This window comes from Chiloscyllium punctatum, chromosome 19 (genome assembly GCF_047496795.1).
Source record: "Chiloscyllium punctatum isolate Juve2018m chromosome 19, sChiPun1.3, whole genome shotgun sequence".
Classification (NCBI taxonomy): domain Eukaryota; kingdom Metazoa; phylum Chordata; class Chondrichthyes; order Orectolobiformes; family Hemiscylliidae; genus Chiloscyllium; species Chiloscyllium punctatum.
In genome coordinates, this window is record NC_092757.1 from 92,983,866 (window position 1) to 93,008,682 (window position 24,817).

Sequence of the window (24,817 nt, forward strand, 5' to 3'; positions counted from 1 at the left end):
TATCTAATCCCGTGCTGTCCCTGTCCTGGGAGTGTTTGATGGGGACAGTGTAGAGGGAGCTTTACTCTGTATCTAACTCTGAACTGTCCCTGTCCCAGGATGGTTTGATGGGAACAGTGTAGAGGGAGCTTTACTCTGTATCTAACCCCGTGCTGTCCCTGTCCTGGGAGTGTTTGATGGGGACAGTGTAGAGGGAGCTTTACTCTGTATCTAACCCCGTGCTGTCCCTGTCCTGGGAGTGTTTGATGGGGGCAATGTAGAGAGATCTTTACTCTATATCTAACCCCGTGCTGTCCCTGTCCTGGGAGTGTTTGATGGGGACAGTGTAGAGGGAGCTTTACTCTGTATCTAACCCCGTGCTGTCCCTGTCCTGGGAGCGTTTGATGGGGACAGTGTAGAGGGAGCTTTACTCTGTATCTAACCCCGTGCTGTCCCTGTCCTGGGAGTGTTTGATGGGGACAGTGTAGAGGGATCTTTACTCTGTATCTAACCCCGTGCTGTCCCTGTCCTGGGAGTGTTTGATGGGGACAGTGTAGAGGGAGCTTTACCCTGTATCTAACCCCGTGCTGTCCCTGTCCTGGGAGTGTTTGATGGGGGACAGTGTAGAGGGAGCTTTACTCTGTATCTAACCCCGTGCTGTCCCTGTCCTGGGAGCGTTTGATGGGGACAGTGTAGAGAGAGCTTTACTCTGTATCTCACCCCGTGCTGTCCCTCCCCTGGGAGTGTTTGATGGGGACAGTGTAGAGGGAGCTTTACCCTGTATCTAACCCCGTGCTGACCCTGTCCTGGACATATACCTGAGATATCCTCCTTTGAGCTCTGCTGCATCCGATTCCACGGTGTGAAGTTTGGTTTCTTCGATGGGATGATGAACATGAGGATTGCGATGAGAATAGCCACAGTGGCATCACTGACGTATCTGAAACAGTGAAGTGTGTAATAGCAAGTGTGTCTGGCTGTGAAGCAGACACTGTCCCTGACCCCAGCGCTGTCACATTGCACTGATTCCAAAAACAGCGCCAGAACAAAACCATCTCCTTCAGATAGTTGTGCCAGTCACTGAGAGAGAGTGAGGATATCATTCCCTCTTCCCAGACACTATCTCCAGCTGGGAGAGAGTGAGGAGAGAGACTGTGAGAGAGTGAGGGGAGAGAGGGAGGAGAGAGGCTGGGAGAGAGTGAGGGGAGAGAGGGAGGAGAGAGACTGTGAGAGAGTGAGGAGAGAGAGGGAGGAGAGAGGAAGGAGAGAGTGAGGAGAGATGGAGGAGAGAGACTGTGAGAGAGTGAGAAGAGAAGCTGGGAGAGAGTGAGGAGAGAGACTGGGAGAGAGTGAGGAGAGAGACTGGGAGAGAGTGAGGAGAGAGACTGGGAGAGAGTGAGGAGCGAGGCTGGGAGAGAGTGAGGAGAGAGTGAGGAGAGAGGCTGGGAGAGAGTGAGGAGAGAGGCTGGGAGAGAGTGAGGAGCGAGGCTGGGAGAGAGTGAGGAGCGAGACTGGGAGAGAGTGAGGAGCGAGACTGGGAGAGAGTGAGGAGAGAGGCTGGGAGAGAGTGAGGAGCGAGACTGGGAGAGAGTGAGGAGAGAGTGAGGAGCGAGTGAGGAGCGAGGCTGGGAGAGAGTGAGGAGCGAGGCTGGGAGAGAGTGAGGAGAGAGGCTGGGAGAGAGTGAGGAGAGAGTGAGGAGAGAGTGAGGAGCGAGGCTGGGAGAGAGTGAGGAGAGAGGCTGGGAGAGAGTGAGGAGAGAGGCTGGGAGAGAGTGAGGAGCGAGTGAGGAGCGAGTGAGGAGTGAGGCTGGGAGAGAGTGAGGAGAGAGTGAGGAGAGAGTGAGGAGCGAGGCTGGGAGAGAGTGAGGAGAGAGGCTGGGAGAGAGTGAGGAGAGAGAGTGAGGAGAGAGGCTGGGAGAGAGTGAGGAGAGAGGCTGGGAGAGAGTGAGGAGAGAGTGAGGAGCGAGACTGGGAGAGAGTGAGGAGTGAGGCTGGGAGAGAGTGAGGAGAGAGTGAGGAGAGAGTGAGGAGCGAGGCTGGGAGAGAGTGAGGAGAGAGGCTGGGAGAAAGTGAGGAGAGAGGCTGGGAGAGAGTGAGGAGAGAGACTGGGAGAGAGTGAGGGGAGAGAGTGAGGAGCGAGGCTGGGAGAGAGTGAGGAGAGAGAGTGAGGAGCGAGGCTGGGAGAGAGTGAGGAGAGAGGCTGGGAGAGAGTGAGGAGCGAGTGAGGAGTGAGGCTGGGAGAGAGTGAGGAGCGAGGCTATGAGAGAGGCTGGGAGAGAGTGAGGAGAGAAGGAGGAGACTGTGAGAGAGTGAGGGGAGAGAGTGAGGAGCGAGGCTGGGAGAGAGTGAGGAGAGAGTGGGGAGCGAGGCTGGGAGAGAGTGAGGAGAGAGGCTGGGAGAGAGTGAGGAGCGAGACTGGGAGAGAGTGAGGGGAGAAGGAGGAGACTGTGAGAGAGTGAGGGGAGAGAGTGAGGAGCGAGGCTGGGAGAGAGTGAGGATAGAGTGGGGAGCGAGGCTGGGAGAGAGTGAGGAGAGAGGCTGGGAGAGAGTGAGGAGCGAGTGAGGAGTGAGGCTGGGAGAGAGTGAGGAGCGAGGCTATGAGAGAGGCTGGGAGAGAGTGAGGAGAGAAGGAGGAGACTGTGAGAGAGTGAGGGGAGAGAGTGAGGAGCGAGGCTGGGAGAGAGTGAGGAGAGAGTGGGGAGCGAGGCTGGGAGAGAGTGGTGAGCGAGGCTGGGAGAGAGTGAGGAGAGAGTGAGGAGAGAGGCTGGGAGAGAGTGAGGGGAGAGTGGGGAGCGAGGCTGGGAGAGAGTGAGGAGAGAGAGGGAGGAGAGAGTGAGGAGTGAGGCTGGGAGAGAGTGAGGAGCGAGGCTATGAGAGAGGCTGGGAGAGAGTGAGGAGAGAGTGAGGAGAGAGGCTGGGAGAGAGTGAGGAGAGAGTGAGGAGCGAGGCTGGGAGAGAGTGAGGAGAGAGGCTGGGAGAGAGTGAGGAGAGAGTGAGGAGTGAGGCTGGGAGAGAGTGAGGAGCGAGGCTATGAGAGAGGCTGGGAGAGAGTGAGGAGAGAGGCTGGGAGAGAGTGAGGAGAGAGTGAGGAGCGAGGCTGGGAGAGAGTGAGGAGAGAGTGAGGAGCGAGGCTGGGAGAGAGTGAGGAGAGAGTGAGGAGAGTGGGGAGAGAGTGAGGAGAGAGTGAGGAGAGAGTGAGGAGAGAGTGGTGAGCGAGGCTGGGAGAGAGTGAGGAGAGAGTGAGGAGAGAGTGGTGATGCAGATGCTAGAGATCAGAGTTGAAGAGTGTGTTGCTGCAAAAAGGACAGAATCCGAGGAGCAGGAGAGTCGATGTTTCAAGCATCACGTCTTCATCAGGAATGAGGTGATGAAAGGGGGCTGAGAGATAAATGGGAGGGGAGTGTGGCAGGGAGGAAGGTATCTGGGAATGCGATTGGTAGATGAAGGTGGGGGGGTGATGGTGATCGGTCGGAGAGGGGGGTGGAGCGAATAGTTGGGAAGGAAGATGGACAGGTAGGACAGGTCAAGTGGGCGGTGCCAAGTTGGAGGGTTGGGTTTGGGATAAGGTGGGGGGGAGGGGAGATGAGGAAACTGGTGAAATCCACATTTTTCCCGTGTGGTTGGAGGATCCAAGGTGGAAGGTGAGACGTTTTTCCTCCAGGTGGTGGGTGGTTCGGGGTTGGTGATGGAGGAGGCCCAGGACCTGCATGTCCTTGGGGGGAGTGGGAGGGGGAGTTGAAGTGTTCGGCCACAGGGCGGTGGGGTTAGTGTGGGTGTCCCAGAGATGTTCTCTGGAACGCTCCGCAAGTTCCAGCGCCGCAATCTTCAACTGCCTTGTGCCCCAGCTCTATTCACCTTCCTGTTCCTCACCACCCTTCTCCCTTTACTCAACAAAATCTAAACTACGCCGTAAGTCTAAAGTCCGTTGCCATTTGCAGGTGGGGACTCTTTCCTAATTCCACTCCAGACATTCTCGCTCTCAATTATAGACTCTGACCCAGAGTCCTTCCCTCCCTGAGCAGCTGGAACCATTTCCCATGATCCACAATAACTGTTCCCATTAATACCTCCAAAACTTTGATCAAATTCATCCGTGGAGCTTCTGCGTTTCTGGGAAGGAGCACGTTTGGATTGAACAGTCGGTTATAATTAGATACTAATCACACTTTGCCATATTCACACGCTTAACAACAAATTTCCATGCTGGTAGAATACATTCCCTGAGGATTGGCTGGGTCATGGGAACCAACTGATCAATGCCGATGATCGATTGTTCTGATGACTGGCAGGAAGTGCCAAATGCCAGCCAAAACCCAGGGGTACATTCATACCACAAGCACCCACACCTCCCCCACCCCTAACATCAGTACACACTCACCTGAAACACAAAACTATCTCCTCACTATCAGCTGGAAGAGCAGAGAGGGTGCTGGAAAAGCAAGACAGAGCAGGGAGACTGGAAGGTCAACAGGGACCTGCAGGCAGGATGGGAGACTGGGGGCAGAGTGACCAAGGCAGGTTTGGAATCAGTATCAAAAGAGTCAAGGATCCTCAGGAGAAGGCAATGAAGTGAAGTTGAGGATTACCAGATCAGCCATGATTGAATGGCAGAACACAATCAATGAGCTGAATGACTTCCTTCAGTTCTGAGGGAGTGCTGCACTGTCGGAGGGTCAGTGCTGAGGGAGTGGGCACTGTCGGAGGGTCAGTGCTGAGGGAGTGCCGCACTGTCACAGGGTCAGTGCTGAGGGAGTGCCGCACTGTCACAGGGTCAGTGCTGAAGGAGTTCCGCACTGTCAGAGGGTCAGTGCTGAGGGAGCGCCGCACTGTCAGAGGGTCAGTGCTGAGGGAGCGCCGCACTGTCGGAGGGTCAGTGCTGAGGGAGTGCCGCACTGTCACAGGGTCAGTGCTGAGGGAGCGCCGCACTGTCACAGGGTCAGTGCTGAGGGAGTGCCGCACTGTCGGAGGGTCAGTGCTGAGGGAGTGCCGCACTGTCATAGGGTCAGTGCTGAGGGAGCGCCGCACTGTCGGAGGGTCAGTGCTGAGGGAGCGCCGCACTGTCGGAGGGTCAGTGCTGAGGGAGTGCCTCACTGTCAGAGGGTCAGTGCTGAGGGAGTGCCGCACTGTTAGAGGGTCAGTGCTGAGGGAGCGCCGCACTGTCAGAGGGTCAGGGCTGAGGGAGTGCCGCACTGTCACAGGGTCAGTGCTGAGGGAGTGCTTCACTGTCACAGGGTCAGTGCTGAGGGAGTGCTTCACTGTCACAGGGTCAGTGCTGAGGGAGTGTCGCACTGTCGGAGGGTCAGTGCTGAGGGAGTGTCGCACTGTTGGAGGGTCAGTGCTGAGGGAGAGCCGCACTGTCAGAGGGTCAGTGCTGAGGGAGCACCGCACTATCACAGGGTCAGTGCTGAGGGAGTGTCACACTGTCGAAGGGTCAGTGCTGAGGGAGTGGGCACTGTCGGAGGGTCAGTGCTGAGGGAGCGCCGCCCTGTCAGAGGGTCAGTGCTGAGGGAGTGCTGCACTGTCGGAGGGTCAGTACTGAGGGAGTGGGCACTGTCGGAGGGTCAGTGCTGAGGGAGTGCCGCACTGTCAGAGGGTCAGTGTTGTAGCTGCCACCTCTCGGGTAATAACCCAGGGTCGGGGTGTGTTGCCTTGTTTCCAATACTCACCCTTTGCCGTTGCCCTTGAAGAAGAGGTATCCCCAGCCTCGGACGAAGCCAGGCTCCCGTGTGAACCAGAGCAGTACCACCAGGATGAAGAGGATGAGTACAGCTTTCTCTGCGAAGGACATTGGCCCCAGCTTCTTGTACTCTCTCACAATGACATCATTAGCTCTCTTCTCCTTTGGGGTAACTGGGATTCGCCAGCCCCACAGCTTCCGAAAACTGTTGGGAAAAACAAGAACATATTCCAGCCATTTCCCAGCTCCATAAACCCGGGGTGACCTAGTCACAAATATCTTGGAGCAAGCATTTTCACAGACACAGCACTGAGAAGCAATAGACCCTATGGGGGATGATCCCCATCAGGACTCGGTGAGCGATCTGGAGAAACTGATCACCTCTCCCTCATAGATCTTTTCTTAGGACTGAATCCCCCAACACTTCTAGATCGGCCAATCTCATTATGTGCTTTGTGTTGGAGAGGCCTCTCCTCACGAGGATCTGTCTGGACAGCGGAATGGGATATGGGAGAGATCAAAGGGATCCTTTAGGGATCTCAGGGCAATTACCCTGAAAGGAGGCAGAAAGAGACCTTCAACCCCTGGAGCTTCTGCCTCCAGCATCTAGCGTAAAGCTCCTTATATTCTTTTCAAATACAAGTAAAGCTCTCTCTACACTCCTCCATCAACCACTCCCAGGACAGGGTCAGCACGGAGTTAGATACAAAGTAAAGCTCCCTCTACACTGTTCTCCATCAAAACACTCCCAGGACAGGGTCAGCACGGAGTTAGATACAGAGTAAAGCTCCCTCTATACTGTTCTCCATCAAAACACTCCCAGGGCAGGGTCAGCACGGGGTTAGATACAGAGTAAAGCTCCTTCTACACTGTCCCCCTGAAACACTCCCAGGACAGGGACAGCACGGGGTTAGATACAGAGTAAAGCTCCCTCTACACTGTCCCCCTGAAACATTCCCAGGACAGAGACAGCACGGGGTTAGATACAGAGTAAAGCTCCCTCTACACTGTCCCCCTGAATCACTCCCAGGACAGGGACAGCACGGGGTTTGATCTAAAGTACACTCTTGGATTGGTGCTGTGTGTTAACACTACATTGTATGTTTGGAGGTTTCATGGGTTTTAGCCTTTTTCCTGGTTTGGGAATGATCTACATCAATGTTCAGCTCCGAGTTAGCGAAAAACACAATGAAGTCAGAGCAGGCTCCATCCCCTGGTGGTGTCAGATTGTATGAACCACTGACAAGTCCCAAACAAATCATAGGAGAATATTTTAAATTCATGACTTCTTGATGCCACCTTCAGCTGTAGTTTTCTGTCCAACATTCTGAGTTGTTTTATGGACCTCACTCCTATTTCTTACAATCTTACCACCTGTTGCCTGATTTGTGTCTAAATTATTTGCATCCAAATCATTTGAAGTTGCTGGGCACCTCTGAGACACACTGAAAGAGCTGACCTTCTAACTTGTCCAGCTTGTCCGTGACAACCAGATATCCCAACCCAATCTAGTCCCACCTGCCAGCACCCGGCCCAGATCCCTCCAAACCCTTCCTATTCATATACCCATCCAGATGCCTCTTAAATGCTATAATTGTACCAGCCTCCACCACATCCTCTGACAGCTCATTCCATACACACACCACTCTCTCTGCGTGAAACATTTGCCCCTTAGGTCTCTTTTATATCTTTCCCCTCTCACCCTAAGCCTATGCCCTCTAGTTCTAGATTCCCCAACGCCAGGGAAAAGATCTTGCCTATTTATCCTATCCATGCCCCTCTTGATTTTGTAAACCTCTATAAGGTCACCCCTCAGCCTCCGACACTCCAGGGAAAACAGCCCCAGCCTGTTCAGCCTCTCGCTGTAGCTCAAATCCTCCAACCCTGGCAACATCCTTGTAAATCTTTTCTGAACCCTTTCAAGTTTCACAACATCTTTCCGATAGGAAAGAGACCAGAATTGCACACAATATTCCAACAGTGGCCTAACCAATGTCCTGTACAGCTGCAAGATAACCTCCCAACTCCTGTACTCAATACTCTGACCAATAAAGGAAAGCATACCAAACGCCTTCTTCACTATCCTATCGACCTGCAACTCCACTTTGTTCAGCAACACTCCCTAGGACCTTACCATTAAGTGTATAAGTCCTGCCCTGATTTGCCTTTCCAAAATGCAGCACCTCACATTTATCTAAATTGAAAATGGAAGTCTGTTTCCATGCTGTACATCTCTATTACTTTATGACTCTATGCCACTCGTTAGTCCATTGGCCCATCTGATCAAGATCCTGTTGTAATCTGAGGTAACCCTCTTCGCTGTCCACTACATCTCCAATTTTGGTGTCATCTGCAAACGTACTAATTATACCTCTCATGCTCGCATCCAAATCATTTACATTAATGATGAAAAGTAGCGGACCTAGCACCGATCCTTGTGGCACTCCACTGGTCACAGGCCTCCAGTCTGAAAAACAACCCTCCACCACCACCCTCTGTCTTCTACCTTTGAGCCAGTTCTGTACCAAATGGCTAGTTCTCCCTGTATTCCATGAGATCTAATCTTGCTAATCAGTCTCCCATGGGGAATCTTGTCACATGCCTTACTGAAGTTCATATAGATCTCATCTACCGCTCTGCCCTCATCAATCCTTTTTGTTACTTCAAAAAACTCAATCAAGTTTGTGAGACATGATTTCCCATACACAAAGCCATGTTGACTATCCCTAATCAGTCCTTGCCTTTCCAAATACATGTCCATCGTATCCCTCAGGATTCCCTCCAAAAACTTGCCCACCACCAATGTCAGCCTCACTGGTCTATAGTTCCCTGGCTAGTCCTTACCACCTTTCTTAAACAGTGGTACCACGTTAGCCAACCTCCACTCTTCCAGCACCTCACCTGTGACTATCGATGATACAAGTATCTCAGTAAGAGGCCCAGCAATCACTTCCCTAGCTTCCCACAGAGTTCTAGGGTACTGGTCAGGTCCTGGGGATTTATCCACCTTTATGTATTTAAGACATCCAGCACTTTCTCCTCTGTAATATGGACATTTTTCAACAAATATCTTTGTAATATGGACATTTTTCAACAAAGTCTAAGAAGCCACAAATCCTATTGTTCTGCTCGTGGTAAGACTGCTATGTTTTCCAAAGCATGTTCTCAATCTGTGGAATGTAAGGGTGTTGCTTCATCCTCGCCCTCAGACCAATCACTGATAAAGTTCGTGCTGCTTTCCTTAATTGCCTTGACTCAGTTTAATACTATGATTCTACTTTGTGATATCTCCCTAACGTTGGGAAGGGTTGTGCCTTGAGTTTGGGTAATTCAGTGAATTCACAAGTATCGCTGTTTGCTGGTACATATAACTGCAAGAAGATAGGCTGTATGGTGTCTGGAGCTCTTCCTGCCATTACATGGTGGACTCCCTCAGGTCTCAGCTCCTGTTTCTAACCAATTCCTCATCGCCCTCACCTCCCCATGTTTCGGAACTAGAATTAGAATTAGCTTTATTTTCATGTGGAAAGTTTACAAGGCACCCCTTACCTTCAGGACAAAGATACTTAAGTACTGATTCTTAAATACAAATTCTTTGGGAAAACAAATTAGAAAAGCTAAAGAAATAATAAAATCAAAATAATTTGTCATCTAGGCAGCACAACTATGAGGCCTGTGACCAGCAGTGTTCCACAGGGCTCAGCGCTGATTGTCATCTATGTAAGCGATTTGGATCAGAATGTAGGAGACATGGTTAGTAAGTTTGTGGATAACACCAAAATTGATGGCACAGTGGACAGTGAAGAAGGTTATCTCAGATTACAACAGGATCTTGATCAATTGGGTCAATGGGCTGAGGAGTGGCTGATGGAGTTTAATTTGGATAAATGCGAGGTGCTGCATTTTGGTAAAACAAGTCAGAGTAGGACTCGTACACAATGATAAGGCCCTGAGTAATGTTGTAGAACAGAGAGACCTAAGGGTTCAGGTAGATAATGCTTTGAAATTTGCGTCACACTTATTCACGATGGTTAAGAAAGCGTTTAGCATGCCTGCCTTCATTGCTCAGACTATTGGGTTTGGGGGTTGGGGCATCAGCTTGAGATTGTACAGGATGTTGGTGAGGTCATTTCTGGAATACTGTGTGCAGTTCTGGTCGCCCTGCTACAGTAAGGATATTATTAAACAGGAGAGGGCTCAGAAATGATTTACAGGATGTTATCGGGAATGGAGGGTTTGAATTCTAAGGAGAGGCTGGAGACACTGCACATTTTTCACTGGAACGCAGAAGATTGAGGGGTGACCTTATAGAGGTTCATAAAATCATGAGGGGTATGGATAGGGTGAGAGACGAGAGTTTTTTTTCCCTAGGGTGGGGGTGTTTAAGACTAGGGGGTGTATTTTTAAGGTCAGAGGAGAAAGACTTCAAATGGACACAAGGAGCAACATTTTCACGCAGAAAGTGGTTCGTGTGTGGAATGACCTGCCAGAGGAAGTGGTTCATGCAAGTACAGTTACAATGTTTAAAAGACATTTGGATCAACACATGGATAGGAAACGTTTGAAGGGATATGGGTGAAACACAGGTAGGTGGGACCAGTTTAGTTTGGGAACATTGTCAGCATGGACTAGTTGGGCTGAAGGGTCTGTTTTCATGCTGGTATGACTTTATGACTATAACTGGGGGAGTTTATAAAATCATTAGATTAGTGAAAGGTTTTGATGTTTAAGTTTATCAGAGATCCTTCTCTGTCCCATTATAGAATGAGAAATCTTATAAATATTGTAGAGTATAGATTGTTAGCAAGATGGAGGGACTCTCGGAGTTTATGTCAATTTGTAAAAGCTACAAGGATCAGTGCAGCAGCTTGAGATGCTCATATAGAGGTTCCTTGTGAATGATGAGGTGCACCACAATCTACAGCCTTGGTATAAAAAGGGAATAGAGCAACAATGGACACAGAAAATCACAGAACTAACATTGCTGATGTACACTAGGCCGAGCACATGGGAGGGATAAGCAGATAAGAATCTGGATAATAGGGACACCTCCCCACCCCCTCCCCCTTTCCCCCACCCCCCATATTAAATGAGAAACTGGAAAAATAAGAGAGTGAGTGAGATACGGGGATTGGGAGACAGTGAGGGAGAGAGTGAGTTAGAGAGAATGTGAGATACCGAAAGCATGAATTAGAGAGATTGACAGACAGAGAGAGAGAGAGGAACTGAGAGTGAAAAAGAGACAGTATGAGAGAGTGAGTTGGAGAGATGGATGTCAAAGAATAAGTAAGATAGTGAGATTGTGAGACTGTGAGACAAAGAGAGAGTCAGAGAGTGAGTGAGAGAAGAGATTATGAGATAGAGAAAAAGTAAGATTAGAGAGATTGAGAGACTGAAATTGAAAGAAAGAGTGAGATACAAACTGTGTGTGAGAGTGAGATAGAGTTAAAGAATGAGACAGAGAGTGAAAGAGAGTAACAAAGTGAGATGGAGTGAAAGAAAGACTGTGAGATTGAATGAGCGAGAGTGAAATAGATTGTGAGTTAGAGAGAATGTGAGATAGAATGAGTGAGGTAGAGAGTGAGTGAAAGTAAGTATGAGAAAAAGAGAATGAGAGAAAGAATGTGAGAGTGTGTGAGATGAGAGAATGTGAGAGACTGAGTGAGATAGAGAAAGAGAGTGAGTGAGACAGTGAAAGAGAGTGTGAGATAGAGGGGGTGAAAAGAAAGAGAAAAAGAGCTGAAGACCAAAATGAGAAAGTGTCAGAGCTCCCTGCCCATCTGGTCAGTAAGCAGCCAGGTTACACTGGGTATCAGGACCTCAGGTCATTGCTATCATTTACCTCAACATTCTAAACTTATGGTATCAAAGTGGTCTCACAATCAACTTCAGTTCAGGCTGTTCTGGAGTTACTCGCTTGTCATCACCATTTAGCCCAATGGTGTAACGGCCCAGCTGGGAATCCGCTGACAGAACCTACATCCAGGGTCTTTGCAGCAGCAATGGGAGATCTCCATCAGGGTGGGTTTCCAGGGTCCTGTTGCTGTCAGAATGTGGATCTGTTACCAAGGTTAAATGGACAGCATGGAACCCTGACTTAGAAGGCAGCAGCTGTGTGTTCCATGACCATGCCCCACCCTCCCGGGACTGTCTAGAAATCTCTGTGCCCTTCTCCTCCCGTCCAGCCCACAGGGACCATTGTGCCCCTCGTGATTCCTGCCTCTTGTACATCCCCTGATCATAGTCACTGCAGAGTGGGTCCCACTGGCCTTGTGTTCAGCCCCAGCCCTGGCATTTCCATCCTCAACCTCTGTTTCCTTCTCTCCATCCTCCTTCAGAAACTCCTTAAATCCTACAACTTGGACAAAGCTATGGGTCACCTGTGCCAACATTTCTCCGAGAGTGATTGGGTGCCAGACTTTCACTGATACTCACACCTAATGCATCTTGGACTGGTTTCCAATGTGAAAGGTGTTATATAAATGCAGGTTATTGTTGCAGCCAGGGGTACGTTTTGATTTGTTCAGACATTTCTCCGATTATAAGTAAGCGATTAACTGGGTTTTGGCTGCTACTGTCTGTGTCCAAGACATAAAGCCCACAGCAGCCCTGAACCAGGCACTGAGCTTCTAGGCAGTCACTTACTTGAGTCCCAGGAATAACGCCTGCAGCCATATCCAGCAGAGAATGAACATAATCAGCATGTTGGGAAACGAGAATGCAAACCACGAGGCGAAAGTAACCACTTCTCCGCTTTCTGGGAAAATCCTTCAAAACCACAAAATCACAAAGAAGTCTTAAAACATGGTCTGATATAACACCGTTGCTGTCAGCTACCCCAGTGACTCTCAGGGTGTGAGTGTCTCATTTGTTACCACCAATTGTTGCCCATCCCTAGTTGCCCTTGAGGAGATGAGGAGGTAATTTAAGATTGAGATGAGGAGACGTTTCTGTCCTGAAAAGATAGTGAGTCCCCAGAAAGCTCCCTCTCAAGTGCCCGTCCCTAATTACCCTCAGGGAGGTGGTGGTGAGCTACTTCCTTGGACACAATTGAGTGACCCCCTCAGCCATTTCCAAACACAGTGAACAGCCAACTATGATGCTGTGACTCAGAGTCATGGGTAGGCCAGACAGGGTAAGGATGACAGATTTCCCTTCCTCAAATAGGCTTCACAGCCCTGGGTATGTGAACAGGACATAGAACAGAGAACATTACAGTACAGGCCCTTTGGCCCTTGATGTTGCACCAACCTGTGGAACCAATCTGAAGCCCATCTTTCCTACACTATTCCATTCTTGTCCATATGCATATCCAATGACCATTCAAATGCCCATAACGTTGGTGAGTCTATGACTGTTGCAGGCAGGGCATTCCACACCCCACTACTCTCTAAGTAAAAAAAAACCCTCTGATATCTCTCCTATATCTATCACACCTCAATTTAAAGCTATGTTCCCTTGTGCTAGCCATCACCATCCGAGGGAAAAGGCTCTCCCTGTCCACCCGATCTAACCCTCTGATTATCTTATATGTCTCAAGTCACCTGAATAGGAAGAGTTTAGAGAGATATGGGTCCAGTGGGGCAAGATTAATTTAGAATTTTGGTTTGATTTGATTTATTTATTGTGGTCACGTGTACCAAAGTACAGTGAAAAGATGTGTTTGTGAGCAGTACAGGTAGATTATAGTAAGCAAGGGTATACAGAGTGCTCAGGAATGCTCTGTTTTTGTGCTAAACATCATTATGATTCTATGACTGAGACTAGCTTTAAAATCAGGATTTTAGTGAATTAATTTAACTTTAATTCCTAGACTCTCGTGGTAGGATTTGTATTTATGGCCCTTGGTTATGTGAATAGGCCTCTGGATTATGAACATAACCAGTGTCCTGTCACCACATCTCCCCCCCCCCCCCCCCCCCCACCCAATTGCAACCTGATACTGAGGAGATGAGGATACAGTGAGGAACAGAATTACAACAGTCAGCCTATCTCACCGCCATCAGTGGTTAGTCTGTGTTTTCATTTCAGTCACTTGGTTCCAAATCTTCGATAACCTTTACCCAACAAACATGCCAGAAACTGTGCAGCAATTGTGAAAAGAGGGGAAAGAGGTAAACCTCTCCAGATTTACATCACTGTTCTAGCAGCCTACTTTCCCGATCACCACGACATTAGTCAGGATAATCGGCTTAAAATGCCGACAGAATATTTCTTTATTACTCTCCTTATTCAGGCAGTTCTGCTATAGCGCGTCTTTCGTTTACACGAATTGACTGTAACATGATTGGCTGTTTCGATAGCGTGAACGTTTAAGGTGTGTGTTGGCTATAACACGATTATATCACCAACTCTTTAAGTGCTGTTTGTATTGTATGATTTTTGTCCAGCGTGGGGTCACACAGGAACGCAACTATCACGTTCTGGAAGAAACAGCCTGTACTAGAAACAACAACAATACTTTGAACTTTGTTTCTCAATGTTACCAGTTGTTTTTACGTTTTGTACCTCAGTATCTTCATACCTGAGATGGTGCCGTGTGTGGTGACATTACACACTTGTACTTTTGTACTTGAGTACACATGACAATAAACCTTACATCAAATCAAATCAAAACCAAACCCATGATAAAACATACACCAAAGTCTCTTGGTAATAGCAGGCTGAATCCTTCAGTAATATACAGTGAGTGGAGGATAGTTTCACAATACAGATTACCAGTCCCAATTACTGCAGAGGAGATTGACAGGGGAGGGAGACACGGACCCTATATTTTATTCTTAAACCTGCCCATGTCTCCCTCCACCCCACTCCCAAAGCAATCTGACACTCTCTATTACTGTAAAAGAGAAACAAGCCACTGCCAGTCCATCAAGCTTTCACTGAGGGTCAGGGACACAGTCAGAGACCGTGGTACCCTACAGGCTGACAGACTACATTTCTGGACTCGATTCTAAACCTCAAACACCCAAAAGTTACACATGAAAGGCATGGATACACCTGGGGAGAAAGAATCAGGTTGAGAAATCCAGAGAGAGTGAGAGAGACAGACAAGAGAGAGAATGTAATGGAAAATAGACAAGGTGGCAATAATAAAGAGAGAGAAAAGAGAGGGTGAATGACAGAGAGAGCACAAGTGAGACGAAATGAGGGAGAAAGACAGAGGTTCTGACAAGGAAAGAAATTGGTGATGATTATATGGTGTCAGAGGATGGACAGTTTGGCTGGAAGCTCCATTATAGGGGACATCAGAGTCATAAAGATGTACAGCACGGAAACAAACCCTTTGGTCCAACCCATCCATGCCGACCAGATATCCCAGCTTAATCTAGTCCAATTTGCCAACACCCAGCCCATATCCCTCCAAACCCTTCCTATTCATATACCCATCCAGATGCCTTTAAAATGCAGTAATTGTACCAGCCTCCACCACTTCCTCTGGCAGCTCATTCCATACACATACCACACTCTGTGTGAAAAAGTTACCCTTAGGTCTCTTTTATATCCTTTCCCTCTCACCCTAAACCTCTAGTGAAAGGACACTCATGGCGGTGAAGCCCCTCTGGACTTCCCCGACCCCCGGGAAAAGACCTTGTCTATTTATCCTATCCATACCCCTCATAATTTTGTAAACCTCTATAAGGTCACTCCTCAGCCTCTTTCAAGTTTCACAACATCTTTCCGATAGGAAGGAGACCAGAATTGCATGCAATATTCCAACAGTGGCCTAAGCAATGTCCTGTACAGCCGCAACATGACCTCCCAACTCCTGTACTCAATACTCTGACCAATAAAGGAAAGCATACCAAATGCCTTCTTCACTGTCCTATCTACCTGCGACTCCGCTTTCAAGGAGCTATGAACCTGCACTCCAAGGTCTCTTTGTTCAGCAACACTCCCTAGGACCTTACCATTAAGTGTATAAATCCTACCAAGATTTACTTTCCCAAAATACAGCACCTCGCATTTATCTGAATTAAACTCCATCTGCCACTTCTCAGCCCATTGGCCCATCTGGTCCAGATCCTGTTGTAATCTGAGGTAACCTTCTTCGCTGTCCACTACACCTCCAATTTTGGTGTCCTCTGCAAACTTACTAACTGTACCTCTTACGCTCGCATCCAAACCATTTATATTAATGATAAAAAGTAGTGGATCCAGCACCTATCCTTGTGGCACTCCACTGGTCACACACCTCCAGTCTGAAAAACAACCCTCCACCACCACCCTCTGTCTTCTACCTTTGAGCCAGTTCTGTATCCAAATGGCTAGTTCTCCCTGTATTCCATGAGATATAATCTTGCTCACCAGTCTCCCATGGGGAACCTTGTCGAATGCCTTACTGAAGTCCATGTAGATCATGTCCAGTGCTCTGCTCTCACTAGTGGGCAGGGGGAGGGAACGAGGGTTGGAGGGAAGAGCCTGTGTGTGTTTGTCTAACACTTCTCACAGCCACCTGACATTCCAGAGGGGCTTCACCGCTCATGGGTGACCTTTCACTGTTGATAACCCAGGGAAACGTGGCAGCCTGACTGGTGCACAGCAAGATCTCAAGCGCTAGTAAGGACTGCAGATGCTGGAAGTCAGAGTCAGTAGATATGAAGCTGGAAAAGCAGAGCCTCAGATGCTGTCTGACCTGCTGTGCTTTTCCAGCTTCACATCCATTGACCAAGATCCAGGAGCAGCAGCTCTGTGAATATCCAGACACACCCCGGGCTGCCATTCTTCGCTGGATGAGGGATGCACAGGAAACGAGAGAGCTCCCCCTCACCCCTCATTCGAAGCAGTGGTCTTGGTTGAGGGCAGCCATGACGGTTGGAGACTCCAGGTCTGAGCTGACAGTGGTAAGGTGACAGCTCTGACAGTGCTGTGTGTGCTCTCTACCCTGCGCTGCGTTATGATGTAATTACTGCCTTTCAATGGGAGGTGGTGTCGAATCACGATGAGGGAGGATCTCTCAGTTGCCGATGACACTGCAGGATCAGTGGGAAGGTTTCTCTAATTGTAACTTCACTCATAACCAGAAGTGTACAGTGAGCTCATAATTTCCCCAAAAAACACAAACAAAGGATTTCCTGGTGCTCTGGCAACACAAGGGACTAAAATCTCCACCCCCTCCTCCACTATCCCCACCATCCCCACCATCCCAGGCAAGGGACAGACCTGATTGGATATCTGCGCTTCGCCCCTGGAAGGGAGCTCAGGCGCTTTCACATTTCCTGGTCCCTCTGCTCCCTGTGGTGGGGGGTGACTGGGATTAAATCACTGGCTAGTTATCCTGAGAGCCAGGCAATGCTCTCAGAATGTGGGTTCAAATCCCACCACAGCAACTGGTGGAATTTAACTTCAGCTAATAAGAATCTGGAATTGAAATCACTAATAGTGACTCTGAAACTAGTATCTCCAGTAATACAAACCCACCTGGTTCACTCAGGGAAGACAATTAGTCATCTTTACCTGTCTGGCCTACATGTGACTCCAGACTCACAGCAATATGACTGACTTTTCTAAAGTTGATCTTGCTCTTTATCTACCTTCTTTGCAGCCATAACTTTGTTCAATCACACCAACATTTTCGTATGCAATGACCAAAATTGGAGGTGTAGTGGACAGCGAAGAGGGTTACCTCAGATTACAACAGGATCTGGATCAGATGGGCCAATGGGCTGAGAAGTGGCAGATGGAGTTTAATTCAGATAAATGCGAGGTACTGCATTTTGGGAAAGGAAATCTTAGCAGGACTTCTACACTTAATGGTAAGGTCCTAGAGATTGTTGCTGAACAAAGAGACCTTGGAGTGCAGGTTCATAGCTCCTTGAAAGTGGAATCGCAGGTAGATAGGATAGTGAAGAAGGCATTTGGTATGCTTTCCTTTATTGGTCAGAGTATTGAGTACAGGAGTTGGGAGGTCATGTTGCGGCTGTACAGGACATTGGTTAGGCCACTGTTGGAATATTGCGTGCAATTCTGGTCTCCTTACTATCGGAAAGATGTTATAAAACTTGAAAGGGTTCAGAAAAGATTTCCAAGAATGTTGCCAGGGCTGGAGGATTTGAGCTACAGGGAGAGGCTGAACAGGCTGGGGCTGTTTTCCCTGGAGCGTTGGAGGCTGAGGGGTGACCTTATAGAGGTTTACAAAATCATGAGGGCTTGGATGGGGTAAATAGACAAAGTCTTTTCCCTGGGGTCGGGGAGTGCAGAACTAGAGGGCATAGGTTTAGGGTAAGAGGGGAAAGATACAAAAGGGGCGTAAGGGGCAACATGTTCATGCAGAGGTTGGTACGTGTATGGAATGAGCTGCCAGAGGAAGTGGTGGAGGCTGGTACAATTATAGCATTTAAAAGGCATGGGTATATGAATAGGAAGGGGTTGGAGGGCTGTGGGCTGGGGTCCTGGCAGGTGGGACTAGATTGGGTTGGGATATCTGGTCGGCATGGACAGGTTGAACTGAAGGGTCTGTTTCCATACTGTACATCTCTATGACTCTTTGACACTATGTCCTCTGTCCCTATCCCGTCTCACGTCAATGTGAGCCACTGGTGTCCAGTCTGACATTTCAATAGTGTCTCAGCCCCTTCTCACTGCTGTTCCCCTACACTCCCTGCTGAGGCTTTGAAAGACCAATCCCAGTGAGCCCAGCAGCTATTTGTAGCCATGATGGGGTCTGGGGTGGAGGATGGTTGACCCCTGTCCACCTTCCCAGCTGCACTTTGCAGAGATGGTCCCTGAATAGCCCTGTGATCTCGAGCAGGCAGCATGTGGGGGGGAGGGTATCTGAGAGACATTCCTGTATCCACATAGTCCACCTCAACACCTCCTGATACATCTCATTTACCCCTCGATAGAGACGGCCATTGACAGCATATTGTTTTTCATTTCAAAACATCATCTTTATCCAAAGTTAAAAATCACACAACACCAGGTTATAGTCAAACAGGTTTATTTGGAAGCACTAGCTCATCAGGTTGGTAGATCAGAGGACACAGAGATCCTGCCCCACTACCTGCCTGATAAAGGAGCGTTGCTCTGAAAGCTATTGTTTCCCATTAAACCTGTTGGACTATAACCTGGCGTTGAGCAAGTTTTAACTTTGTCCGCCCCAGTCCCACACCAGCACCTCCACATCACCCAAAAGCATTTCAGAGTGTAGTCCACTGGATGAATTAATGTTGGCTGTCTCATGACAAACAGGATTTGGGTAACACAGACCACAGCCTTCCTGGAAAAGAAGGTCACGGAAAATGAAACCACCAAAAGCCTCACTTCTCCTATTTTACAAGGAGAAGGAACAGTGGTCAGGGTCTGGGCACAAAGGGTTAACTTTCGACAGAACAAAAAGGCAAGGTTTTAGTTTCAGTTCCGAGGAAGAATGACCGAAATTCGAAACATGTACTCTGTTTCCCTCGACACAGACGGTGCCAAACTGCTGAGTCTCTTCAAAATTTGGGCTGTTATTTCAGTTTTCCAGCATCTGCAATGCTTTACATCAATGATTCATGATATGACTAACAGCACTGACCCTCCGACAGTGCGGCACTCCCTCAGCACTGACCCTCCGACAGTGCGGCACTCCCTCAGCACTGACCCTCCGACAGTGCGGCACTCCCTCAGCACTGACCCTCCGACAGTGCGGCACTCCCTCAGCACTGACCCTCTGACAGTGCAGCACTCCCTCAGCACTGACCCTCCGACAGTGCGGCACTCCCTCAGCACTGACCCTCCGACAGTGCAGCACTCCCTCAGCACTGACCCTCCGACAGTGCAGCACTCCCTCAGCACTGACCCACTGACAGTGCAGCACTCCCTCAGCACTGACCCTGTGACAGTGCAGCACTCCCTCAGCACTGACCCCTGGACAGTGCGGCTCTCCCTCAGCACTGACCCTCCGACAGTGCGACACTCCCTCAGCACTGACCCTCCGACAGTGCGGCACTCCCTCAGCACTGACCCACTGACAGTGCAGCACTCCCTCAGCACTGACCCTGTGACAGTGCAGCACTCCCTCAGCACTGACCCCTGGACAGTGCAGCACTCCCTCAGCACTGACCCCTGGACAGTGCGGCTCTCCCTCAGCACTGACCCTCCGACAGTGCGGCTCTCCCTCAGCACTGACCCTCCGACAGTGCGGCTCTCCCTCAGCACTGACCCTCCGACAGTGCGGCTCTCCCTCAGCACTGACCCTCCGACAGTGCGGCTCTCCCTCAGCACTGACCCTCCGACAGTGCGGCACTCCCTCAGCACTGACCCTCCGACAGTGCGGCTCTCCCTCAGCACTGACCCTCCGACAGTGCTGCACTCCCTCAGCACTGACCCTCCGACAGTGCAGCACTCCCTCAGCACTGACCCTCTGACAGTGCAGCACTCCCTCAGCACTGACCCCTGGACAGTGCGGCTCTCCCTCAGCACTGACCCTCCGACAGTGCGGCTCTCCCTCAGCACTGACCCCCAGATAGTGCAGCACTCCCTCAGCACTGACCCCTGGACAGTGCGGCTTTCCCTCAGCACTGACCCTCCGACAGTGCGGCTCTCCCTCAGCACTGACCCTCCGACAGTGCGGCTCTCCCTCAGCACTGACCCTCCGACAGTGCGGCACTCCCTCAGCACTGACCCTCCGACAGTGCGGCTCTCCCTCAACACTGACCCTCCGACAGTGCAGCACTCCCTCAGCACTGACCCCTGGACAGTGCGGCTCTCCCTCAGCACTGACCCTCCGACAGTGCGGCTCTCCCTCAACACTGACCCTCCGACAGTGCAGCACTCCCTCAGCACTGACCCCTGGACAGTGCAGCACTCCCTCAGCACTGACCCCTGGACAGTGCGGCTCTCCCTCAGCACTGACCCTCCGACAGTGCGGCTCTCCCTCAGCACTGACCCCCAGATAGTGCAGCACTCCCTCAGCACTGACCCCTGGACAGTGCGGCTTTCCCTCAGCACTGACCCTCCGACAGTGCGGCTCTCCCTCAGCACTGACCCTCCGACAGTGCGGCTCTCCCTCAGCACTGACCCTCCGACAGTGCGGCACTCCCTCAGCACTGACCCTCCGACAGTGCGGCTCTCCCTCAACACTGACCCTCCGACAGTGCAGCACTCCCTCAGCACTGACCCCTGGACAGTGCGGCTCTCCCTCAGCACTGACCCCTGGACAGTGCAGCTCTCCCTCAACACTGACCCTCTGACAGTGTGGCACTCCCTCAGTACTGACCCTCCGACAGTGTGGCACTCCCTCAGCACTGACCCTCTGACAGTGCGGCACTCCCTCACCACTGACCCTCCGACAGTGCGGCACGCCCTCAGCACTGACCCTCTGACAGTGCGGCACTCCCTCATCACTGACCCTCCGACAGTGCGGCACTCCCTCAGCACTGACCCTCCGACAGTGCGGCACTCCCTCATCACTGACCCTCCGACAGTGCGGCGCTCCCTCAGCACTGACCCTCCGACAGTGCGGCGCTCCCCCAGCACTGACCCTCCGACAGTGCCGCACTCCCTCAGCACTGACCCTCCGACAGTGCGGCACTCCCTCAGCACTGACCCTCCGACAGTGCGGTGCTCCCTCAGCACGGACCCTCTGACAGTGCAGCACTCCCTCAGCACTGACCCTCTGACAGTGCGGCACTCCCTCAGCACTGACCCTCTGACAGTTCAACACTCCCTCAGCACTGACCCTCTGACAGTGCGGCACGCCCTCAGCACTGACCCTCTGACAGTGCAGCACTCCCTCATCACTGATCCTCCGACAGTGCAGCAGTCCCTCAGCACCGACCCTCTGACAGTGTGGCACTCCCTCAGCACCGACCCTCTGACAGTGTGGCACTCCCTCAGCACTGATCCTCCGACAGTGCGGCAGTCCCTCAGCACCGACCCTCTGACCGTGCGGCACTCCCTCAGCACTGATCCTCCGACAGTGCGGCAGTCCCTCAGCACCGACCCTCTGACAGTGTGGCGCTTCTTCATCACTGACCCTCTGGCCGTGCAGCATTCCCTCAGGCCAGTGCCGCACTGTCAGAGGGTCAGTGCTGAGGGAATGCTGTATTGTGTGTTCATGTCACTGTTTGGTGTTTGAATCCACTTTGAACCATGAGGATTAGATTCCCTACAGTGTGGAAACAGGAAGTTGTCACTGACCAGCGTCCTCACAATCATTGAACCATACCTTTGGGAAAATTCATTTGGAGGTGACCAACATGAGGTTGGACTGAAAGAGCTGAAGGATTAGGGTGGCAGGGTGGTTCAGTGGTTAGCACTGCTGCCTCACAGCACCAGGGTCCCAGGTTTGATTCCAGCCTCAGGGTGACTGTCTGTGTGGAGTTTGTACATTCTCCCCGTGTCTGCATGGGTTTCCTTCGGGTGCTCCGGTTTCCTCCCACAGTCACAAAGATGTGCAGGTCGGGTGAATTGGCCATGCTAAATTGCCCGTATTGTTAGGTACATTAGTCAAAGGGAAGTGGGTCTGGGTGGGCTACCCCTTGGAGGGTCAGTGTGGACCTGTTGGATTGAAGGGCCTGTTTCCACACTGTCGGGAATCTAGTCCAAAAAAATTAGTTTAATCAATAATATCCGGTTCTGGGTTAAGACAGTTGTTGAGATGTATTATCAATATGAGACATGGACTCACTGGTTGACCTGTCCCTTCAGCACCATGTTGGCAGCGGTGCCAGTTAGAGTGCCTGTGCCCCCTATACTGGCTGCATAGCAGACACACAGCGTCAGAGCTTTATATATACTCATTTGCTCGCTCTTGACCTTGGGATGTCTGGACATTGTGGGTACATTTCCATTCCGAACAGGATCATTTCCCTCCTTGAACGATGAAAACGTCGGATCTGAAGGGTACAAGCAGAAACACATCACAGGGACATTCCTGTCAGCCTGTGGGACAGGCTCTCTTAGAAACATCAAAAATAGGAACACAAGGAGGCCATCTAACCCTTTGAGGGTGCTCCACCATTCAGCATGGTAACCGCTGATCATTCAAATCAGTCTCGTGTTCCTGCCAGACTCTTTTATCCCTTTCACACAATGAACTCAATCTCATTCTTTCTTGAAAGCATTCAATGTTTTGAGCTCATTCGCTTTTTGTGGAAGAGAGTTCCACAGGCTCCCCACTCTGGGTAGAAATAATTCCCCTTCTCTCAGTCCTGGAGAAGCCTATATCATGTCTTTAAATTCTGCACTCCCTGCCATCTAAAACATCCTTCCAACATCTAACCTGACTCATTCTGTTATAAGTTCATTGGTTTCTGTGAGAATCAGCCTCTCATTCTATTGAATTCTAGTGAAGATTGTCCTATTCAATCCAATCTGTCCTCATCCATCAACCCTGCCACATCAAAACTCAGTCTGATAAATCTTTGTTGCACGCCTCCTATCACCTTCCTCAGACCAGGAGACCAAAACTGCACACAATACTCCAGTGGTGATCTCACCAAGATCTTGTACATCCATAGCAAGCCCTCCGTGCTCCTGTACCTGAACCATCTCGTTATGAAAGCTGATGTATCATTTGCCTTCTCCACCTGCTGCCCTGCATGCTGACCCTCAGTGACTGGTGTATGTCAACAGTCGGCCTCCTGTTCCCAACCTATTGCCATTCAGATAATCATCCTTCCTGTTTTTGCTTCCCAAGTAAATAGCCTCCCATTTATCCACATTGTGGCTCATTGGCCATGCATTTGCCCATATTTGTCAACTTGCCCAAATCACACTGAAACATCTCTGCATCCTCCTCACAGATCACCCTCACATCCAGCTTTGTGTCATCTGCAAACTTGGAGATATTACATTTAGGTCCCTCATCCAAATCATCCATATAAATACTGGATAACTGGTGTTCTAGCACGAACCCCTTTGCTGATCCACTCGTCAATGTCTGTCAGTCAGAAAAAGATCCACTTATTCCCACTCTATCTGCAAACCAGTTCATTATCCATCTCACGACACCACCCTAACCCCATGCACTTTAATTTTACATGCTAATCTCTTCTGTGGGGATTTGTTGAAAGTCCAAATAAACCACATCTACTGGCTCCCTTTCATCAATTCCAAGAGGTAAATCCTCAAAGAATCCAAATCAATTTGTGAACCTAATAGCCTTGTCCCTTGAGCACCAAGTTGGAACCAGTGCCAACCCTTTGTGTAAATCCATGCTGACTGTCTGATCCTGCCATTGTTTTCCAACTGCTCAGTTATTTGAGTTTAGTCTTGGTTGGTCAGCATATATATGGTGGGCCGAAGGGTCTCTTTCTATGCTGTATGTCTCTATGACTCTGGGATGTAGATTATTAAACGCTGGGGATTCTTTAGTCTTCAATCTCATCAATTTTCTCAACACCATTTCCCTACTAATACTGATTTCCTTTAGTGCCTCTCCCTGTGTTCCCCCTCACTTTGGGAACATTATTTATATCCTGCTTTGTAAAGGTAGAACCGAAGTACGTATTTAATTGATCTGTCATCTCTTTGTTCCCCATTATAACATAATCTGTTTTTGATTGGAAAGGCTCTACATTTGTCTTCACTAAACTTTTTCTCTTCATGTACCAACAGACGTGTTTGTAATTGGTACATTTGTTCTTTGCCAGTTTACTCTCTCCCTTTCTTAATCAATCTCTTCATCCTCTTTTGTTGAAATCTGAACTGCTCCCAGTCCTCAGGTCTCTTGAATCGGTGGACCTAACATTGTCCTGAATATCTCTGGTTAGCCATGGTCACGTCACCTTTCCTGTTTTAGTTTTGTGTCAGACAGGAATGAACAATGGCTGCAGTTCCTCCATTCTATCATTGTCATTGTCATTGCCTGACCACTGTCATCCCTTTTAAGTGACATTCCCCAATTTATCATAGCCAGCTCGTATCTCATTCCATCATAATTTCCTTCATTTAGCCTCAGAATTAATTCTGTCACTCTCCACCTGAATGAAGCATTCTATCATATTATAGTCACTCTGTTATATTTTCAGAAAGGGATAGCAACCACTTTGTTACATACATTTCTCTTCAGAGGTGCACAGAAACACAGAACTGCGGGGTGCTGGAAATCTGAAACTTAAACAGAAACTGCTGGAGAAACTCTGCAAGTCTGGCAGGAACTGTGGAGAGGAACTGCCAGTATCTCTGCCCAGTAACTCCACGGACAACAGCCAGATGCCCACACCCACTAAC

The 24,817-nt window shown here is 49.8% G+C and overlaps 1 protein-coding gene across 3 annotated transcripts in view; it reads right to left on the bottom strand.

Annotated features, from left to right (window-relative positions):
* The window catches only part of LOC140491627 (Na(+)/citrate cotransporter-like), a 50,065-nt gene that overhangs the window by 17,547 nt on the left and 7,701 nt on the right, over window positions 1-24,817 (bottom strand). For all 3 annotated transcript variants that reach the window (XM_072590082.1, XM_072590083.1, XM_072590081.1), the window contains exons 5-8: window positions 22,272-22,479; window positions 12,302-12,424; window positions 5,646-5,861; window positions 798-919 (exon numbers count right to left, since the gene is read on the bottom strand). In XM_072590082.1, the coding sequence (XP_072446183.1) occupies window positions 798-919; window positions 5,646-5,861; window positions 12,302-12,424; window positions 22,272-22,479 (669 nt within the window). The remainder of the gene's footprint in view (window positions 1-797; window positions 920-5,645; window positions 5,862-12,301; window positions 12,425-22,271; window positions 22,480-24,817) is intronic.